This window comes from Phyllostomus hastatus, unplaced genomic scaffold (assembly GCF_019186645.2).
Source record: "Phyllostomus hastatus isolate PE091 unplaced genomic scaffold, TTU_PhHast_1.1 phas_contig_150, whole genome shotgun sequence".
In the NCBI taxonomy this organism is placed as follows: Eukaryota; Metazoa; Chordata; class Mammalia; order Chiroptera; family Phyllostomidae; genus Phyllostomus; species Phyllostomus hastatus.
In genome coordinates, this window is record NW_025333611.1 from 4401882 (window position 1) to 4417023 (window position 15142).

Sequence of the window (15142 nt, forward strand, 5' to 3'; positions counted from 1 at the left end):
CGGTTGCTGGGGGCCGTGGCCTGCAACCCAGGCATGTGGCCTGACTGGGAATCGAACCTACGACACTTTGGTCTGCAGCCCACGCTCAATCCACTGAGCTACGCCAGCCAGGGTGAAACTTTTTTCTTAATTGATGATAATTAAAACTCCTCAGGTTTTGAGGATTTCTTAAAATTCCGTCAGCAGGGGTCAGTGGTGACGGTGGGTGGGGTGAGTGCTGGTGTCTGGGCTCAGGGCAGACACGTGGGGGGTGGGGGCGGGGGGCATGGCCAGACGACCAGCTGGCCAGGTGGGCTGGCCTCCCAGGACTTGCCCCGGTCTGGAGCCATGTCCTCCTCAAATTCTGACTCCCCGGCCGGCCAGCCCAGAGCCCTGGACCCCGGCCCAGGCCCAGGGGCCACTGGCGTGGGGTAATGTGACCGGCTCAGCATTTGGAGTCCAGGCACCAGGGCCTCTGCTGAGACGCTGGAATTTTTCAATTTGAAGCCCAAAGCTCGCTCTTTTCTTTCATTCATTCATTCCTGGCCAACCGCACACTCCCCCATCCCCCCCCCCGACCAAGGACCCATTGTCATTCCCGGGGCATTTCAGCCCGCAGGCCCGGCTAGCAGAGGCTCCGGCTGCCAGTCTTCTCTGTCGGACGGCTGGCAAGGACAAAGCCATTAGGAGCAGGATTCGGTGCCTAGCTTTTCAATTCCGTGGCCGGGGGTTGTCAGGACAGTGCAGAGGAAACTGCCAACGATTCGGAGAGCGCCCGCGAATCTGGGGCGGCAGCGCGGCCGAGAACAAGGGCGCGCTTCAGCTAGGGGCGGGGGGCGGGGGGCGGGGTGCTGGCAGCCACTCGGATGAGAAAGTTCTCTTCTTCCAAATTTCTTTGAATTCGGATCCCGTGTTAATTTTAAAAGATCGATTCAGCAATTTTTCACCCTTCCTCAATGAAGCGTTTGAGACGGATGGGAAAGGAAAGGGGAATGGGGCAGCGACGCTTCCTTCTCCGGGTGTGGGGTGGGGGGGGGTGGGGGGACAAGGACCAGTGAGCCATAAATCCGAGGGGGGTGGTTGCGTTTCCACGTCCCTTTGCTGGCGTGGGTCTCGGGGCCGGGTTGCGGCTCACGGTCGGAGCGAGAAGACCGGAAGCCCAAGCCCAGGCCCAGCCGGAGTCGCTGTGTGGCTGTGGCCGGCGGTTCTCCCTCTCTGAGCTCTGCATGTTGAGAAGGGTTGGAAAAAATCATCCCTTCCTTTCAGTTGTCCTTTCCCACCTTTACCCTTCTCTGCATTTAACACCACTCCCATCGGGAATCTGCTCACCCCTTTAAGCCCGGGGTCTCTGATCTCTGGGCAGAACCCCTGATGGGCCTGGACTTCCAGGGCCGGTCTGTGGCCTCCCGGGAGCTGAGCGGCAGCATGGTGTCAGGGAGGGCCGTCTTCACGTCCCCATCACATCAGCCCGGATCCCCCAGCTGGGCCCATTCAGGCAAGCTAACACCTCCAAGAAGGACGTGGCGAACTCGCATAGGGGTCTCACGGTTTCCAGAACTCTCTCACATACAGTCTCTCTAAAATGCAATATTCACCACCACCCCGTAAGTGAGGTCCTCTTACTCACTTACTCGAGGTCCACTTTACAGATGAGGAAAGTGAGGCTCGTGGGCCCAAAAGCTGACCAGGTCTGACCAGGACCCCCTGCCCAGCACCCATTGGCTGGCTCTGGGCCCAGACAAGAGCTGCTCCAGGCCATAAGCTCGTGGCAGAGAAGGGGAGTCGGGGGCACCTCGTCTGCCCTCCACCTCCCGCCTTCCTTGCAGCCCACCGTGCCACCTGATTGGCTGCGTCAGTCCAAAGGGATTCATCGAAAGTGTACTGGGCGGTTCACGGAGGAGACAGGAGGCTTAGGGGGCAGCCACAGGAAACAGAGATCCCGGAGTCGGGATCACAGCCCAAGCTCTCGCTGCAGAACCAGCCCGGCAACATCGCACACGGAGCCGCCGACACTGGGCTGTGGCCCCAGCTCCGCTGGCCTTGGCCACGTGCCCGCACCAGAGCTGCAAGGGAGGCGGGGACACTGGGTGTCTGGCGTTTTCATGTAGGTCTCAGAGGATGGAGGATACCCCCCAAAAAGGAAGGACATCGAGACGCCAGGCAACATGCAGGTGGCGGAAGTGCACTGCCGTCAGGTTAGGATAGGGGTGGCTGCAGTAACGACAAAACCCTAAATCCGACTGGCTTACCACTGGCAGAGATTTATGTCTCGTCCACTCTACTCATCCATCCAAGGTCAGCCGCAGGCTCGGATGCAGGTCATCCTGAGCCCAGACCTCAGGCTGACAGGACAGCCACCACCTCAAATACTGCCCAGTGTCACCACGACAGAGGGAAAGATAAATGGCAGCAGCATTTCGAGGCCCCAGAAGTGACACATGCCACTTCTCAGGACTCATTGGCTGGAACTAGCCTCATGGCCCCGCCATGGGTCCCAGGAAAATGAAGGGCAGTGAAGTGGGGGGGCCAGGGTGTCAGAAGGGCCACAGCCCTGGGCCCTGTGGTCCCCGGTGAGCAACCGTGACAGCTCTGTACCCGACCCCTCTGAATGCTGGCCGTACTCCGACACTTGGTGGAGGGCAGTGGCAAAAATCTTCAGCGGCCTCACCACATACTCAGAAGAGCACACTCCCCACTCACTCATTCTTTTTTCATCGGCCTCCTATTTATTACCAAGAGCCTGTTCTTGGCACTGAAGACACGGCGACCCAGGGAAACCGACGGTCCCTTCCCTCGGAAATGTAGAAGCTGGAGCAGGAGACAGAGGTCAATTCAGTCACCTTCCAACCCAGACGTGAATTCCCGACCACAGCATGTATTAAACAGCGTTCGCCTGGGGCCCAGGAATTATAAGCGGATTTGCCAAAATGGTGCCTAATCCTCTCCAAGGCCCCAGGAACCGAAGCTCGGAGAGGTGTGGCCGGTTTCCCCAGGGTCACACCTCCCCGCAGTGACAGGGCTGGGACTCCAACCCGGCACCATCGGTGCAGGAGTCCCACACACTCGCTGCCTTTTCACAGCCCCCCTCGCAACCCGTGGGTCCCCTTTCTGGCCAGTTCCTGCCCTTTCTCCTTCGAGATCCGGCTTTGGGCCGTGGTGGTTTCGCAATTTTATGTGGTCTTTGACATAAAATATTCCAGCGCCTTAATAGGTGCAGTTCACTGGGATTGGAGAACTTGTCACAGATTTTAATACTAAGACCCAACAATATTTTTTTTTTCCTAAAGGATACCTGAAAACGAAATTACTACCTGAGCAAAAATGAAGATGTTTTCTGTGAAGGTCCTGGATTAGTGTAGCAATGGCGCCCCCTGGTGACCATTACTGTGTATCACATATTCCCTGAGGGAAGAGTGCATTTGGGATGTAGTGGCAGCTTCCCATTCTAAGTTTGGATGAATAATTAGCCTCCCCTCGTCTTGATCACCTTTACATCCCATCCCCCACCCCATTTATATCAATTCTACTTGGGAGGTCACAGGTATAGAGGATAGCATCTTCTCATGGCTCATTGTTCCAGCAACCAGGACACAAGGTCCCGAAGACCCGCAGTGAGATTGCCAAAGGGTAAGCCATCTGCTGCCAGTCCCCAGGGTCACTAAAGAGTCCATTAGGTCATGACAGATTAACCCATTGCCTTCTGCTATAACGCTTCTTTTCTGAAGGTTGTGGCTCCGAGTGACCCCCACCCCCACATTCATTCCCCAAGCCTGCCCCCCGCCCCCCGCCACGGTGTCCCATGACTATAGGTAACAGATGGGAACTTACTCGTTCTCTCTGATCTTGGCATTGTGTCACAAGCTAGGGATGCAGTGATGGGCAAGTTGTGGTCCCAGGCTCTAGAGCTTACACTCGGGCAGGGGAAACAGGTGGCCAGTTAGCAGATACATTATTCACTTTCGATTACAATCATTGTTACGAGAATGAGGCTCTGGGTGTGTGCATCAGTGAGACGAGGCCAGATTAGGTCTGAGGGTCAGAACAGTTTCCCCTAAGGAAAGAGCAAGGTGCGGGCGGGCCAACAATGGAGATGAGGCTGGTCCGAGCGACCAGGGCCTTGGAGGAGACTGAACACGGGTTTCTCCTGAGCCAACGGTCAGTGGTCAGTGCAGGGCCCACCGGTGGGGACAGCCATGGGGTAGCCTCAAGGACAGAGATGTACTAGGAACACCTGTCATTCCCGTAACCACTGAGGAACATTGAGCTGAAGCTGAAGGATGAAAATGAACTAAACTGGGTGTTTCTTTGGAGGGTTCACTTAAACTCTCCTGAGTAGGAAATGCTGGGGGGGGCGGGGGGAGAGCATCCGGATCTCCATCTGTTCTGCCTCTTCCCAGAAGCCAAAGGTACTGCGGAATTTATTTACATCCCTCCACGGCTCACTGAAGGGGGGGAATAAAACAGCAGACGTAATTCCCGGGGTGCAGGCAGGAGTTGGGGTGACAGTGGGCAAAAGGCTGCGACAAAGAGAGAGGAGGGTGGTGGCCGCCATTCGGCTCCAAAGGGGAACTGTATCTACAAAAAAAAAAAAAAATTAGGGTATAAAGCCTTTCCCAGTGTGTGGCCCCAGCTAGCTCTCGGGATGTAGTATACCTTAGGTTAAACATTACAAGGTTTGGATTCAGAAAACTTGTGTTCGGATCCTCCTTGTCTGTCTCCAGCGATGTGACCAGGGAACAAACTCTCTGCATCTCCACTTCCGAATGTGTAAAATAGCAGTGACAACAGTATCTGCTTTTTAGATTGTGAAGTGGCGTGTGTCAAGTTTGCAGCGGCATGCCCGGCATATTCCACGTACTCACTAGTTTATTATTATTATCGACAATATTTAATACCTGAGAAGAAACCCACATGTGTAAGAAAAAATTCAGGAAGACGATCTCCCTTATTTTCCAATTTTATAAAACAAGGATGCATTGCAATTAAAATCAGAAAGGAAGCCCTGGCTGGCGTAGCTCAGTGGATTGAGCGCGGGCTGCAAACCAAAGTGTCGCAGGTTCGATTCCCAGTCAGGGTACATGCCTGGGTTGCAGGCCATGACTCCCAGCAACCGCACATTGATGTCTCGATGTCTCTCTCTCTCTCTCTCTCTCTCTCCCCCCCCTCCCTTCCCTCTCTAAAAATAAATAAATAAAATCTTTAAAAAAAAATAAAATAAAATCAGAAAAGAAAAAAGAACCCCGCACTTTTCTGAATAACAGAACTTTGACTAGTCCACTGCCTCCCAAATGTCTGGAGGCTGAGGGGGTGCACGTTAAACACAGATTCCTAGGCCCAGGCCCCCCCGCCCCAAAGTACATGAGATTCTCTAAAACAGGGGTGTCAAATCGTTTTCACGGGCCACATCAGCCTCCGGGTTGCCTTCAAAGGGCCGAATGTAATTGCGGGACTGTATAAATGTAACTACTGCTTAACTAGGGGCAAGGAGCTCTCATTCAGCCCTTCAAAAGCAACCGCGAGGCCGGTGTGGCCCCCGGTGAAAATGAGTTTGACACCCCTGCTCTAAAGTATAATGCTGTTGACCTACGTTTTTACTCAGCACCGCGAATGATTCTTAGGATCAGGCACTGCTGGCGGTGCTAATCTACATCACGACTTGCAGTGCTGGACGTGAAACACTAGCCCAGGTGGCAGATATCACGAGGGCCTAAACCTACAATTCCCATAAGGCCCCACTAATGGGAGAGAAGTGGGCCCGATGCCTGCCGGGAGTTGTAGTTCGGATCGCCACACATCCACCTATAAGAACGCGGGCGGTAACTGCCGAAAACCTCCCTCCCCACAATGCAAGGGCAAGCTGTGACGTCATCCGAGGAGCGCCTAGCGTGGGGCGGACGGTTTGTGCCGCCTCTACCACCGCCACTGCCGCCGTCCCCCCCTCCTCCTCCCCCGCCACCACCTCTACACGACCCCCGCCCTCCGTCCCCGAGAAGGAGCCGTGTTAGGTCTCCTTGGCGGGCCCGGGGTGCAGCCATGGCGGACGGCGGCGGCGGGGGTACGGGTGCTGTGGGCGGCGGCGGAGCTGGCCCAGCCTCGGCGGGGGCGGGGACCGGCGCGGCGGGGGCCGGGAGCGGCGGCCCCAGCAACCCGGCCTCGCTTCCTCCCGGCGACCCGCAGCTGATCGCCCTCATCGTAGAGCAGCTCAAGAGCCGGGGCCTGTTTGACAGCTTCCGCCGGGATTGCCTGGCCGACGTGGACACCAAGGTACCGAGGCCGCCCGCACCGAACGGGATCGGGCCGGCGTGAGGCCGCCCAGGTTGCACCTTTGCGTTTCCAAAGCAGAGAGAAAAACAAAAGATGCCTTTAAAAATCTCACTCGTGAGGTTAGCCCGCTTGGGGCAGCACTGGGAGCTTTCGGCGCAATGCACACGTGGTCTGGGTTCCCAGTGGTCGCAGCTGTAAGAGGTAGCCCAGTCGCTTCTCCGAATTTGGGGTTTCAATTCGGGCTTTAGAGCCTACTTAAACCTCTCCGCAAAAACCTCAATGTGTTAACAGTGGAGAAAGCCAGATAAATAAGGCAAAAATGGTTTGAATGCACGATCATCAGTGGTGTAGCCGTTTGTTCCTTTTCTCTGGCCCGGCGACTGCAGTCTTGCTCGTGCAGCTGAGTGAAGGAGGCGCGCGGTGGGAGAGCCAGCCCCCGTTTGTACCCCTTGGCTGATGGGAGGTGCGTTTGGTGCTCATGTTAGATCTTAATGCCTTGGGTCAAACCCACCCCCAGGAAAATGCGATCTCGCGCATGCTACAAGGCTGTTTGGATTCAATGAATGGCTTGTGTGCTGTGTCAGACATGCAGTAGTTGCTGGAACCTTCGTTTCAGAAGCTTCTCTTGCAAGGCTCTGGCTGTAGGTTCAGGAGGCTCCGTTACCGACTGGGCAGTGACTTCCCCTCTCTGAGCCCACCTTGCAAGATTGTGAGCATCAAACAAGACCTTAAGGCTGGGAAAACCCCACTGAACACGTATTGGCCCACGTCATCCTGTGCTGTGTGGGTACAGGATGTCAGCCACTACCCAGACCTCAAAGCCGCAAAGTGTGTGCACTGGGGCGGAGACGGACATGCAGACCTGACAGTGTACGTGAGGGGTCTGTGCTGTTCTTCTCCAAGATTAAGAAGCCAAGGAGCAGTGTGGTCCTTGACATGAGGTGTTTGAAGCTGTCCTATTTAGCTAGGGTCTCAGACACGTGTCGGCAGAGCTCCCACCTTTCCCGGGACTCTGGCTGTGCTCCACTCCCATCACAGGTTCCCACTCGGATTTCTCACGTTCCAGGAGGTTTTGTGTGGTGTAATCGGCACAGTGTGCGTTTTTCTCAATTAACACTGAGAAGCTGTCGGAGGAGAGGGAACCGAGCACCCCCCACGTAACACCTCCTTAGATGTGCCCTCTGCTGACGGTTCCCTGACATAGTGTATTCTCAGGCACCCCTCGAGTTCTCCCATTGCTTTAGGCCTGTGATTCTCGAAATGTGGTCCCTAAACAGCAGCATTATCTGAGAACTGGTTAGAAATGCATGTTCTTAGGCCCCAGCTGGGTGGTGGTGTTTGCAGTTTACTTGGCAGTGCATCCAAGCCATAAACAAATGGAACAGACTGATCAGGGCGTCAAGCGAGGGGCAGATGACGCAATGACATGTGAGTGGCGGGACCTAAGGCCCTTTCACTTCCTGAGCAAGGACTGTCCTGTGTTGTCAGGACTGTTCAGGTTTGGTGGGGATGTGTGCTCTCCGTCCTTTTTTAGTAAACAGTCACCCCAAACCAGGAGAGGAGTTTTGGACCGAAGGGTGCATGGCTGTGAAGGTGCGTGCTTGCGAGGGGCAGATCTGACTCCAGCTCCCCACGGAACCGGGGACGGACTGAGCGAACAGGCTGCCCGAGCGCAGGGCAGGGCAGGGCAGGGCGCGTGCGGACCAGGGCTGCTCCGCCGGGGCCGCCTCTTGTCCCTTTCTTTGTCACCATCGCGCTGTCGTGCAGAGCAGGGCCACCCTTTGGTTACTAGTATTTCTTGATTGTATCCTCTTCCAGCTCCCTCCTCTAGAAAGGGACTTTCAACTCCAGTTTAAAAAAAAAAAATCTCAGGGAATGTTGCATTGACTTTGCCATCAGGTGCCCACTGCCGGGCCAGGAGAACAGGGTACCCTCTGCCTTACCCTTGGAAAGAGGGGAGGATGGTTGCCAGGGGAAAGGAGTTGCCAGGCAGACAGCCCACAAGAATGGAGGGCTGTAGACCCCCAAAGTTCAGCTGGTGTCGGCAGGCCTCAGCGGGGGGCTCCGCTGCGGGCTGCCTGGGCCCGGGTCCAGGCCATGGGTTGGTTAAGTCTGCTGCACGTGGGCTCATCCGGGCCCCAGGACATGCTGCCACAGAGGGTCGCCGGGGCACGAGAGCTACGCCAGGCAGGACAGCCACCTTGAAAGTCTCCTGTCTCCAACAGTCCACTGACCGGAGCCAGTCACGGGGCTCGGCTCCGCATCACTGGGGTGGGGCGGGGAGAGCAGTGCACACACCACACCCAGTCTGGAGAAGAGCAGCTCACAGCACCAGGGGTTTCTGCAGGCTCAGAACACGCGTTCCTGGCGCTAGCCGAGCCCCCCCTAATGTGGTCCTGGTGCCTGTCGGGTCTGGAATCGGCAGGTGACCCTCAGCTCCTTTCGGGCCGCAGCCCCCTGCCCCGCAGCCCCCCGGGGCTCCCAGGCCCTGACTGCAGTCCACGTTCTTGTGCCGTGCGGGGGCCTGGGGGACCCTCCGTCGTACGCAGAGGGCTTTCCCGAGCCTCTTGGTTGCTGAGACTGCCCTTCGAGGTCAGGGGCAGTACTGTTACCGTTTTCCGGTTGGCAATGACTGAGACCCAGAGGTTGTGGGACGCGTTGGCAGTCAGAGAGCGGGTAGGTGCCGGAGCCAGGCTGGGACCCGTCCCTTGGGCTCAGAAAGAGGCTGTCTCGCCGTGGCTTCGCCACGCGGGCAAGTCGCTCACTCCTTCCCAGCCTCCGTTTCTCCTCTCTGAAGGGGCAGGAGGGGGCTCATGGGACCTCCCTCCGAGAGTTACTTGGAAAATAAACGAGACAGGAACATGCAGCAGCTGGCGCTGTGCCCACCCACGGAGGCCGGGCGCTCGGGTTAGCCGTGAACGCACACTCCGCCGTGGCGTGGTCTCGCAGTCCCCACGGGAGTCTCAGGAAGAACTTGAACATGGCGTTTCTACACAAAGCAGGGTTCGGAAAGGCTGGCCACCACAATTGTGATGCTTACCTTGCCCCTTCTCTTTAACACTTTAGCCGGCTTACCAAAACCTGCGGCAGAAGGTGGACAATTTCGTGTCCACACACCTGGACAAGCAGGAATGGAGCCCCACGATGAACAAAAACCAGCTGCGGAACGGCCTGCGGCAGAGCGTGGTCCAGTGAGTACGCAGAGTCGGGGGCGCGAGAGCGGCAGCGCCAGCCAGCGTGCGACCCACGGGCGGGCGGGCGCACACAGTGACCTGGGGGTCACTGTTCGGTGGGGGCGGGGTGGCACCTCCCCGCTGCTGTCCGCACGTAGCAGCGGCAAACTGCTCCTGGATCAGAAGTCAGGGCCAAGGAGGCACAGACCTCGGGTGCAAGTCTTGCCGGTGTCTCTGACGTCTGTGGGCCTCTGTGCCCGTCTCCAGCAGGTGCATCGAAAGATGCTCCAGACGGCAAAACGTGACCCCTGCTCCTGGAGGTCTCCGTGCATCCCCACACGCGTGGGCATTTCCCGCCGAGACCCGGATGTTTGGGCCTTGGGCCCAGGGAGCTGGGTCTTGATCCTCACGAGTGAGTGCCTAGCTTACCACTCGTGTGCACTTTCCAGCTGTTTTATTAACCAGAAGCGAATCTGGACTTGATCGGACTTGCTCCTGGGACATTTCTCTCTGATTCTTACTAACACTTCGACTTCGAGGCCAGTCCAAATAGTTTTGGAACGAAGATTTGCTTCATAGCCCTGGAGGGTTCTGACCCGATGGGACCCTGCAGCCCAGCGCTGGCCCGCTGGCCTGGCCATCAGGGCCCAGAGGCTGGGTCCCGGGTCCGAGGTGTGCAGGGCTTCGCAGGAAGTCGGGCTGTGCCCTTGAACCTGGCGGTGACGAAAGGTGCTCTATCTGCATATACCTGCCCGCCGCCCCTCTGGCGTGCAGGCTCCCGACAAGACTCCAAGTTTCCCCCAAACGCTCTCCCGACCCCCAGGAGCACGAGCTGCTCCATGTCTTTCTGATCCGGCCTCCGCATCCAGGGAAGACCTGGGGGGGTCTGCCTCGGGAAACGGGGTGCCATCGGGAAGCACGGGGCTCGAGACTGGGGAGGGGTGGCTCCGCTTCTGGCTCTCCACGGCCTGGCACTGACCCCGCCGTGTCCCACGCTCGCCCCGGAGGGTGCGCCCTGTCTGAGGCGGGGCTCCCCACGAGTGCACGGGGCGCTAGGGGCGCTGTGTGTACAGCCCAGCTTCCTGCCGACGAGCCGCTAGCGCCCCGCGTCCAGGGAGCACTGTCCACGCTGCTCAGCCGCAGCGGCCCGGGCCTGCTTCTCGTCTCGCACGTCTCCGCCGCCGCCTGCGCCCCCACTGCAGGCCTGTTCGACCCCAGCGGGGTGTCGCTGGCCCGAGGACTCTGCCGCCCGAAGGGAGGGCAGTCACCCCAGCCCACGTGCTCACGGCAGTGCTCGCGTGCTCCGGGCCTTGGAGGGCGCTGCCGTTCTCCAGGGAGTCCACACTCTTCCTCACTACCCCGCCCCAAGCACTCGGGTCCAGACACTTCGGCTAATTGCCGCTCTACTTCAGAAGCGGATTTGGGGTGCATTTGGCCCCGTAGGACTTCCGAACCAATCGATCTCCTGTCTGTTTACGTGTCTGCTCCCACATCCCTAGCGTATGTGCAGGGGACGGCCATAGCGGCAGGCCCCACAGGGCTGCTGGCTGTGCAGCGTGAGCCCCCAGCATGCATCTGTGACGCAGGTTTGGGGCCAGCAGCCACGTTGCCCCGGAGGCTCCCCTGCTGGCCGGCGGGGAGATGCCGTCGGGCCTGGGGCTGGCCACCCGGGACAGCACAGTGACGCTCGTCAGCACTGTCCTGTCACCAGGGTCTCTCCTGCCGAGTCACCATGTTTCCGCTATCTCTGGGATGGGCCAGCTCGTGCTCTGCGGTCCCTTTGCCCGGTGTTGAGGTGGCCTGGGAGGGGTCCGTGGGTGGGAATGGCTGCTCGCCGCCTCTCCCAAGGGAAGCCTGGACAGCCCACACTCGGTCCGCCACCTGGGTGGGCCCTGGAGAGGACTCCCCAGAGTGGCTGGGGCCTTGACCAGGTGGTGGTCCCTGGGCCCATCCTTGACACTTGCTGGGGACGAGAGCATCTCGGGGGAGCCAAGTAACAGAGCGGCCTCTTTGTCTCTTCAAGGTCGGGGATGTTGGAAGCCGGAGTGGACAGAATCATCTCCCAGGTGGTGGACCCCAAACTAAACCACATCTTCAGGCCGCAGATAGAACGAGCGATTCACGAGTTCCTGGCGGCCCAGAAGAAAGAGGCCGTGCCGGCGCCGCCCCCGGAGCCCGACGGCCAGGACCCTCCGGCCCCCGCCCAGGACGCGTCCTAAGGTGCGGTATCCCGTCGCACCTGGGAGCGGTCACCTCTGACTCAGAGAGGGAGGAGAGGGTGGGAAGGGGTAAGCCACCGTGGGGACGAGAGCGTGCCCCGTCTGTGCAGAGCGGGGACACGGGGGGTGGGGGGGACACCCCCCATGCTGAGTCGGTTTTCACCGTGACGGGGTCGCCGCGTGTCCCTGTGTGTGTGTGTGTGTGTGCCTGCCCGCGCCCCGGAGCGCCGCACCTCAGCCAGGCAGGGACGCCGCGTCAGAGACCGGCGGGGCCAGCTGGGCCGCACGGGGGAGGTTCGGGTGAAAACCCTGTTTCCTCGGGAGTCGCTCCAGGGAGTCTCTCCCGGACTCCAGTGAAGTGTGGGTTTGCAACCCGGAGGGAAGGTCGACCGACGCACTCGGCAGTGGCCGCGGGCCGGGTGGGACTCGGGTCTGCGGGAGGCCCTGCCGCATCTCCCGTGTCGAGAGGAAGCTGGGTTCTCCCCTCTCAGCTACCGCGGGCTGCTTCTGCTGAGCGCGCCCCTTTTTTCTCGTATCTGGGGTTCAGTTTGCAAAACCGGCTGTGGGTGCACAAAACAGCGCTGTGTGCAGCGTTCGGGGCAGCCACGCACTCGGGCTCGGCCGTTGCCGGGGAGCACCGGGCGCGCCGGGGCCTCGTCCTCGCGGCGCCCTGGCTGTGGGCCTGCGAGGTGTCATTTCCGACGAGCACCAGCGAGCGAGCGAAGCGCAAGCTTCGGGCTCCCACGGGGCACTCTCGCGAGGGCAGCCCTGTCCTCGCACCCCTGTGGGGTGTCAGACGTCCACTTCAAGTCTCCTGCGTAATTGTAACTTCCATCAGGGACGTAAAGTTCACTGAATGTAGCCTCCTACCAGTAAGCATTTCGGTGTGACTCTCTCTCTAGGACATGCCTGACGTCTTTTGGAAGCTCCGTTGAACAGCGGGGAAGCAGCGGACTCAGTTGGTGACAGGACCACTGCAGAGTGAAAACTGGCCAAGGTTGTCCCTGGCTGCACCTTTGACTTCGGGGTGCGGACCCCAGTGAGCGGGGAGCAAGTCTGGCCTGTGTCCCTGCCATCGGCCCACCTGTCCGAGGAGCTGGCACCAGCAGACACTACAGAGATCTGCAGGAACACTACACTAGCCTGGGGTTGTCCTGGAAGAGCCTTCATACTTGAACTTGGGGACTGCGTGTGACTTCAGGGTTCGCACTGGGGCGTAAATGACGGCTGCGGTGCAGGGCCGGGGCAGGCCCCGAGACGCAGTTTCTGAGGGCGCGGGTAGCCGGGGTGAGTGGGCGAGCTCATTTGACGCCGTTTCTCAGAGCTGCGAACTAGAACGCACGAGCCGTTAGCGTCAAATAGCTCTCACGTTGTGGTGACCCTCTAGTACGAGTCTCCCCCCCCCCCGTGACAGAGCCCGGCCGATGCATGCAGAGGCTCGAACACTGGGACGAGGAGAACGTGCGTGCGCGCTCCCTGCAGGGCCGGGAGGCTCAGGTGTGTGTGTGTTTTGTCATGTTCGTGTTTTTTAGAAAAGTGAATGATCAATAAATAGCTTAAGTTTTTTAATAAAACTTTGCTACTCTTACTCTGAAGCTTCAGCAGACTCTTGGACCCCAGGGTGTGAAAGGGAAACTCTCCCGTCCTCCGCCTGCAGCCACGCCTGTGCACAGCACGTGACTCCACAGCCGGGAAGGGTCTGAGGGCAGAGCCTGGCCCACCCTCGCCCTGGAGCCAGGAGGCGCAGGAGGCACAGTGGGGGGTGGGCAGGTCCTCTCCTCCGCGGGACCCGCTGCCGATGCCGGTCACTGGCTCAGGGCGCTCAGGGCGGTGCGCTATGTCAGTGTTTCCCGGACCTGACTGTGCAGGAGGGTCACCTGGGGATCTTGGGGAAATGCACGTTCTGGCTGAGAAGCTCAGGGGTGCCGGGGGACCTGAGCATGTGAGCTGGTGGTACTGAGGCCGCCAGCCCTCCCAAACGCTGCATCCAGAGCCTTGGGCTACATCCGAGATCACTGAAAACCAAGAGACTTCCATTCACAGTTGAGTCTGTTACTGGATATTGTCAATGTGATGAGTTGTAACCTGTAGTAAATCCTGACCTGACATCATTGGTGGGTTCTCAGAAACTACAGCTTCAGGCAAAATGAAATTAACCAAATCCATTTCGCCCTGGGCTAATTGACACAACAAGAGTTAGGCTCCCACAGCATCTTCCTGGTCACGGGAATATCACCAGACTTCTACATGAAGACCCCGACCATTCCTAGTATTAAACACGGAAATAACCGCAAGCTGCGCCTGCTCGGAAGACAGACGCACAGAAAGGCGATCGCTGGTTTCCCGCCCTGCGCTCGCTGCTCTCCCCCGGCAGGGCCGCCCCCTCGGGCCCCCACTCCCAGAGGGACAGCGCGGGTGCGCCTGCCCACCTGGGTGCACCTCGGCGGGGCAGGAGGAAGCCCACGCAGGCGTGGGGAGCACGGGCCACCTCGGTGCAGGTAGGGGCCCGCTGGGAACTGGGCTTCTGTGGTCCGTCAACGTCACGGTGACATGGCATCGCTGGAGCACCCAGTGTGCTGCTTCCATTAAACTAACCCGCTCCCGCCTCTACCAGCACCCTGGACGAGGGCCGCGCCGAGATGCTCGGGGAGACGCTTGGGCGGTGCACACCCTGGTGGGTCCCTTCCCCAGTGCAGGGTCAGTGCCCAGGGGAAGCCTCGCGTCCTCTTGACGCGACCAGGTAGGCAGGAGTGGGCGGTCTTACCCACCCAATGCTTTCCAAAGAACCTCCTCCTGCAAACCCCCCTGCCCCACCTGCTTTGTGCGCCTTGCTGCGGCCCAGTGGCGGCCGCGCTGGTGGCGGCGGCGTCTTCTGACGCCTGCCCAGGACGCACTCCTCGGACACCAGTCGGACCTCCTGGAACGCGCCCACCAAACGTGGCCCAGGTCCACGCAGCCGTTCCCACCAGCTGTGGCAACACACAGAAGCTTACAGTCCACAAGCTGTTGATAAGCTAGGGTTTTACTGGTTTCCATTCCAAGCACAAGTCCGCCCGCAAACACTTGGGTGGGGGTGGATGAAACACGGGGCGTAATTGGGTCAAGCCCCCACAAAGGGGCACTGTCACCTGCCACTCCACGCTCCTCACCCAGCGCCTGCTGGGAACACCCTGTGGTTTGCAGCTGGCCTGGACACCCAGGACCACCTCTCTCCCGCTGGGACCCGGCCTGCTGTCTCCCCGCACGTCCCGTCCCGAGGACGGCGTCTGCGCAGCCGCTGGCGTAAAGCAACCCTTCACTGTCCGCGGAGCCTCGGGCCCCGAGCGCTGCCGGCCGGCTGCAGGGGGACCCCTGGGGCAGTTCCCGGGTGGAAGGGGAGCACTCCTCGTCACCACGCCAGGAGGGGGCCGCCGGCACGCTACCTGCGAGGCAGGCCAGGAGGAAACACCTTGCGTGTTTCCGGGGGAACCGCCTCCATCGGACAGAGCTCTGGGCCCGTCTGCCCGG

General features: G+C 59.4%; 1 protein-coding gene across 1 annotated transcript; it reads left to right on the plus strand.

Moving 5' to 3' along the window:
* The first annotated feature begins 5923 nt into the window (after positions 1-5923).
* On the plus strand, positions 5924-13180 carry BOD1 (biorientation of chromosomes in cell division 1). Its single transcript, XM_045826361.1, has 4 exons — positions 5924-6243; positions 9310-9434; positions 11440-11636; positions 12538-13180. The coding sequence occupies exons 1-3, from the start codon at positions 6013-6015 to the stop codon at positions 11633-11635; spliced, it is 552 nt and encodes a 183-aa protein (XP_045682317.1). The 5' UTR covers positions 5924-6012; the 3' UTR covers position 11636; positions 12538-13180.
* The last annotated feature ends 1962 nt before the right edge of the window (positions 13181-15142 follow it).

Bases quoted from the DNA above. Each gene is read 5' to 3' on its own strand.
- BOD1 (XM_045826361.1), top strand. From the start codon at position 6,013: ATGGCGGACGGCGGCGGCGGGGGTACGGGTGCTGTGGGCGGCGGCGGA. The intron at 6,244-9,309 runs GTACCGAGGCCG...TTAACACTTTAG, and splicing joins TGGCCGACGTGGACACCAAG to CCGGCTTACCAAAACCTGCG. The intron at 9,435-11,439 runs GTGAGTACGCAG...TGTCTCTTCAAG, and splicing joins CTGCGGCAGAGCGTGGTCCA to GTCGGGGATGTTGGAAGCCG.